Source organism: Sycon ciliatum, chromosome 10 (genome assembly GCF_964019385.1).
Source record: "Sycon ciliatum chromosome 10, ocSycCili1.1, whole genome shotgun sequence".
In the NCBI taxonomy this organism is placed as follows: domain Eukaryota; kingdom Metazoa; phylum Porifera; class Calcarea; order Leucosolenida; family Sycettidae; genus Sycon; species Sycon ciliatum.
In genome coordinates this window covers 28,267,653-28,274,126 of record NC_088652.1, presented here as the reverse complement: position 1 = coordinate 28,274,126, position 6,474 = coordinate 28,267,653, and the positions used below count along the sequence as shown (strand labels likewise).

The 6,474-nt window shown below is 54.5% G+C and overlaps 1 protein-coding gene across 1 annotated transcript; it reads left to right on the top strand.

The window, feature by feature from the left end:
* Positions 1–6,138, top strand: LOC135826822 (uncharacterized). Its single transcript, XM_065339425.1, has one exon. It carries the CDS (start codon positions 1–3, stop codon positions 6,136–6,138), a length of 6,138 nt encoding a protein of 2,045 aa, XP_065195497.1.
* The last annotated feature ends 336 nt before the right edge of the window (positions 6,139–6,474 follow it).

Genomic DNA, 6,474 nt, shown 5'->3' with positions numbered 1-6,474 from the left:
ATGAAGCGTCGCCTCACACGCGTCAGGGAAAAGCTGGCGAGGGAGCTCCACAAGGAGGAGCCATCCCCACACTACGTGCTGGGCGACTGGCAAACAGCGGCAGAGCTAGCGTCTCACATAAACGACCTTCAATCACAAATACGTAGCCTCGTCGAGCTCGACGCAAACGATGAGAAACTAGACGATCTCGACTCTTGGGAGTCGTCCTTCGATGAGGAGGTGGAAATTTTGAGAACAGCGAGGGCGTTTTTGGAGAAACACGCGCCCTCCCTGCTACAGCAACCAGTGCCAAGTGAAAGCAGGTGTTCTGAGAGTGTGATGTGTAGTGCTAGTAATAGTAGTAAACACATGCAGACTGAGCACCCTGTTTCGGAGCAGCTCTCAGTCTCTCAACACGCTAGTCATCCTGCTAGCAGCACGCCTGCCTTTACTGGTGTGATGGACAGTATGCCAAATGCCACTGGTACTGCTAGGCAAGCACTCACAGCAGTCAGTGCAATTGCAAATACCCATGATCCTACTCACCATACTGGTTCACTAAGCACACTGCAGTACACACCAGCAGTGCCACCACCACCACCACTACACTTGCCTGAGCCTACACCTGGTACTGGTAGTGCCACTGGTCGTGCACAGTGGAGCAATGCAGAGTACACTTCTGACAGCGAGTCTGTCTGGTCGGATGCTGACTCCACGTCTACGAACACCTCGTTCCATGCACCCTCGGTTGTTCCAGGCTCTGCTATGTTTGTTGCTGCAGTCTCCCAGGCTGCCAGTCATGCCGCACGTGCTGCTGTGGAGGCCACATGGCAGATGGACACCTCGAACACACCACGTCGCACTCCTGGTCGGACACCTGTGCAGCTCCCTAAGCTCACACTGCCGACCTTTCATGGTGATATCCTTGCATGGCCCGACTTTTGGGATATGTTTTCTGCTGCAGTCGACACACAGCAGTTACCCCAGGTGTCAAAGTTCACGTATCTGCGCAGTGTGCTGAAAGGTCCTGCCGCCCGTCTGGTCTCCGGCATTGCAGTGACCGACGCAAATTATCCGACTGCTGTCAGCACCCTGAAGGCCGAGTATGGCAAGCCTGATATAGTTATTGCTCAGTTATACGGTCGCCTACAGCATACCGCTCAGTCCTCCACACGCTATGCGGATATAAAATCTACATGTGAGGCTCTGGAGAACATCCTCCTGCAACTGGAGGCCCAGGGGGAAATACTGAAAGGTCAACGCCTAGTATGCCACCAGGTACTCTCAAAGCTTCCACTGAGTGTAACTACGAAGCTTGAGGAGTGGCGACCCTCCCATGACGTCTCAGCACCGTGGGACATAGAAGACCTCCGCCAGTACCTGAAACGGTACGTGCTTCTGCACGACCGAGCACAACAACGCTCTGGCCAGCAGCAAAGCACCGCTCCAGTGGATATGCTGCCGTCCAGTACACTTGTGGCCACTTCTGGCGCAACGTTCCGTAGGCCGCAAGCTGCTACGTCCGCACCCGCTCGGCCACGGAAGCCGTGTGTGTTCTGCGGTGGTGCCCACAACCACGATGCCTGCGGACGGTTCGCAACTACCTCAGCTCGGAAGGACAGACTCCTTGAGCTCCATCTCTGTTACCGTTGTCTTGGCAAAGGCCATGTCGCATCTGCCTGCACCCAGCAACGGAAATGCCGACATTGCCAGCAGCCGAACCATCACAACACTGCTATTTGTTCGCGTCGCCAACAGTCTGCTGTTCACCAGATCAGTGTCAACAATGTGCAACAGCAGCCGGCACCCCAGCAACAGCAGCGGTCGCCGCCTCCGCCGCCACAGCAACAGCAGCCACAGCAGCAGTCTCAATCCGCTACGACACCAGCACAGTTCTCATCTTCATGTATGTCTGTCAATGTCCAGTGCAACACGGTACAGGATCGTGTCGGTTTAGCGCGCATGATGACTGCAACTTCTGCTATCGCCGCCAATGGTCGCCGTACCACTGTGCGCATCCTGTTTGACAGTGGCAGTCAATCAACATTCCTCAGCGCATCTGCTGCTGAGCAACTTCAACTTCAGCCCCTCGGTAAGGACACGCTGAACGTATTCTCCTTTGGCAGTGAGACTCCTCTGCGCCTTGTGCCAGATGTGGTACAATTTGCTCTCCTCCACAAGGACGGTTCTACTCGGACTCTTCATGCGCATGTGTTGCCAGCATCGAAGACGATCCACCCTGTGCAGCACAGCTCACTCTCTGCGGCAGACAGAGCAGTTCTGATCAATCTGCCGGCAGACTCTCTGGCTGATCCGTTACCGGACGGTGCCTCCACTCATGCAGTCGACTTGCTACTGGGCATACAGTACTTCTGGGACCTCATGAGTGGTCTGCCAACACGGTTGCCTTCTGGCCTCTACCTCATTCCGTCTCGATTGGGATATCTGTTGTCTGGCAACCCGAATCCAGCCACTGCAGACAGCTCGCATGCCTCTGCTTCTGACTCTGTGGTCTTTGTGTGCGCTACGGAACGCGTACCGGATCTGTCCGAGATGTGGTCTCTCGACAGTATTGGTATCAGTGACTCGCCGTTCCTCACTGACGACAACCGTGCCCAGCAGCACTTCAACTCAACCGTCCGATTTCGCGATGGCCGCTATGAAGTCGCTTGGCCGTGGAAGTCTGAGCCACCTGACCTGCGAGACAACTATGGCCTCGCACTCGGTCGTTTGACCTCCCTCGCTAAGCAGCTCGCTAGGGACCATGACCTGCTATTGCGCTACGATGCAGTGATCCAGTCTCAGGTTGAGCTGGGTATTGTTGAACGTGTGTCAACCAACACTTCAACTCACACCGTCAAGCACTACCTGCCGCACCAGCCAGTCGTGACACCCTCCAAGGCGACCACTAAGCTGCGCATTGTATACGACGCCTCGGCCAAGTCATCCAAAGCAGCGAAGTGTCTGAACGAGTGCATGCATCGTGGCCCTATCAACTTGCCGAATCTCTGTGGCATACTTCTCCGCTTCCGTTGCCACTCCATTGTGCTGTTGGCTGACATCGAGAAAGCGTTTCTCCAGCTCAGCATTCGGCCGGATGACCGAGATGTCACACGTTTCCTCTGGTTTGACGATCCAGCAAACCCTGCCACATCCAAGGACAACTTGGCTGTGTATCGCTTCTGTAGGATGCCGTTCGGTATTGTTGCCAGTCCGTTTCTGCTGGAAGCTACTATCCATCACCATCTGCAGCTGCAGTGTACTCCTCTTGCCGCTTCTATCGATCAGAATATCTACGTGGACAACGTGTTGATTGGTGTCTCGGATGTTTCTGATGTTCTTGCCGTATATGAGGAGGCCAAGTCCGTTTTCCAGCGTGCATCAATGAATTTGCGTGAGTGGACAACAAATAGTACAGCTGCTCGGGCGACTCTACCAGCGGATGACATCGTCACGACTCGACATGTCAAGGTGCTTGGTTTACAGTGGGACACACATGACGATGTATTGTCAATTGCTGGTTCTCGCTGCACCCTCTCTGCTGCTGCACCTGCTACTAAGCGCATTGTCTTGCAAGCCGTCTCTGCTTTGTACGATCCGCTTGGTCTACTCGTACCAGCCATTCTGTCTGGGCGCCTGCTACTTCGTCAATTGTGGCAAGCTGAGCTCAATTGGGATGACCCTCTACCTGCACACTTTACTGACGAATGGTCTGCTATCTCCTCTATGATGGCATCGCTCTCTTCGATCACTATTCCCCGTTTGTGTTGTCCGGTCGGCAGCGCTACGGATGTGCAGCTCCATATCTTCACTGACGCTTCTGTCAATGCGTATGCAGCTGCTGGCTACCTCCGGGTCACAGATGGCAGTTCGGTACACTCTGCCCTCGTCTTCAGCAAGATGCAGCTCGCACCGGCTCCCAAGAAGTCATCTTCGACAGCTGACACCATGACCATTCCTCGCCTGGAATTACTGGGTGCTGTCATTGGTGCTCGACTTGCGTCATTCCTTCGGCAGGAACTCAACCTCACGCTCTCGTCCACTACTGTCTGGACTGATGCCAGGTGCGTTCTGCATTGGCTTGTATCAAGTCGGGACCTGTCTACATTTGTGGCCAATCGCATCGCTAGTTTACGTGCTCTGCCGGACATCACGTATCGCTATGTCCCCAGTGCTGCTAATCCTGCTGATTTGGCTACTCGTCCGCAAACAGCTGCGCAGCTCGCCGACAGTACTCTATGGTGGTCTGGTCCTTCGTGGCTAACAGAAGACGTCAGCAAATGGCCTGCTTCTAGTCACCCCACCATCACTCCTCAGGACTTGGCGTTGGCCGAGGCCGAGTATCGTGGACCTCGTCTCATCCACAGCATGCTCGCTACCCAACCAGTCCTGCCGCCGTCACTTGTGCAGCAGTCTATCCTAACGCGCTCGTCCTCACTGTCCAAAGCCGTCAGGATCTTGACCTACTGCATGCATTTCCTCTATCGTGTTGTGTGGACTCGGTTGCCCGCTGCTCAGCAGACACGCCTTCAGGATGGCCATGCTCTGCTAGCTCAGCTACTCAGCCAGTTTGCTGCTCAACCGCATGTCTTCAGCGTCAGTGTGCGACGCTTGGTTCTGTCTCTATTCGTACGTTCAGCGCAGCACAGCTCCTATCCTGATCTGTACTCTGGTTCTCTCGCTGATAGCACGTCACCGTTGGTGAAGCAATTTGGTCTTCAGCGTGACCAGCTCGGTGTTATCCGTTGTCATGGCAAGCTTGCTCACGTCCATGCTACCAGCCAGCCTGCTCTGCTGCCACGCCAGCATCGTCTCACTGTCTTGATCATTCTCGACATCCATGGTCGCCTGCTGCATGCTGGTCCAAGCCACACCCTCGCACAGCTTCGCCTCAACTTCTGGGTTCCTCATGGTCGTCAGGCTGTTCGCCATGAACTGAAGCTATGTCTTGTGTGCCGTCGTCAAGACTCGCCACCCTATCGTCTTCCGTTGATGCCGCCTCTGCCTGCTGAGCGTGTCAACCCTGCTCATCCATTTGAGTTCACCGGTCTGGACTACTTTGGACCATTGCTCATCAAGCAGTCCGACTCCTCCACGACCAAGGTATGGGTCTGTTTATTCACCTGTTTCGCTATCCGTGCTGTCCATCTCGAGTTCGTGGATGACATGTCCACAGCTGCCTTCATCTCTGGCTTACGTCGCTTCATTGCTCGTCGTGGCGTACCGCGTCTGTTGTATTCTGACAACGCCAGCCAATTTCACCTCGCCAGTTCTGCCGTGCCGGATGCCTGGTCCTCTCTACCGTCTGACCCCGTCCTAGGCGAGTTTCTCTCTCAACGTCAGATAACGTGGAAATTCACCACTGCACTCGCCCCATGGCAAGGTGGTATTTATGAGCGCATGGTTGGCCTTGTGAAGGGCTGCATGCGGAAAGTTGTTGGCCGGCAGTTGCTCTCGCTCCCACAGCTCCTCACCTTGCTGGCTGAAGTTGAAGCTGTCGTCAACAACCGCCCACTGACTCCCGTTTCGGCTGACGATGAAGGTCCTGGTCTTCTCGTGCTCTCTCCAGCTCACTTCCTCGTTGGTGGTCGACCCACGCTGATCCCTGTCGACACATCCTCTGCTGATGATCCCGACTATTCGCCTGATATCAGCTCCCGGGATCACATCTTGCAGTGGTGGAGGGCGTCCCAAGTTCTCTTGGAACGTTTCTGGAAATGCTGGCGGACTGAGTACTTGCAATTACTCAGGGAACGTGCGAACCCTGATCACCGCCAGCCCAAGACGTCTCTATCCGGCCAGCCACAGTTCGGGGAGATTGTCATCGTCAAATCCGAAGGCATACCACGTGGCCAGTGGCACATTGGCAAGGTAACAGCGGCTAACGCTAGTGCGACAGATGGTTGCGTCCGCTCAGCAGAGGTCCTGATGCCGTCTGGCCGCACAGTGGAACGCCCACTATCGCTGCTGTATCCACTCGAGGTACCCAGCACCCGGCAGGATGATGCCCCCGCAGTCGTCAGCAGCCAGCAATCGGATGATGCTCCTGGAGTGCAAGCACCACCGCCATCAGCAACCCGCCCGAGGCGCAAGGCTGCCGATCAGGCGCGCCAAAACATCGCTAGATGGACGGCTTGTAACTTCACGGCGTTAAGGTAAGTATAACTTATTATATTTCTACGCTTTAGTTCACAATCTTCTTTGTTCCTTTCTCTTTCTAGTGCATTCACACTTCTGTTTGGTGGGAGTGTCGAGAACTGCCGTTCACGAATATTTGAAATACATATAAATTTAGTGTTCACGTCTTACTTGAACTTCCTGTAGTTTCAGTCTGCAACTCCGTCATCTTTCTCCTTTTCTAACTCAGTCTTTCCATTATCTGACAGTGGTGCTCTCACCTCTAGCTTGGTGCAAGCACCCTCCGCCAGACGCGAACTACATTCTTGTTTCTCTAAAGTCTCTCAAATATATTTCTTCTTCGCGTTCACTTTCGTT

Coding starts and splice junctions, on each gene's coding strand:
- LOC135826822 (XM_065339425.1), top strand. CDS start 1: ATGAAGCGTCGCCTCACACGCGTCAGGGAAAAGCTGGCGAGGGAGCTC.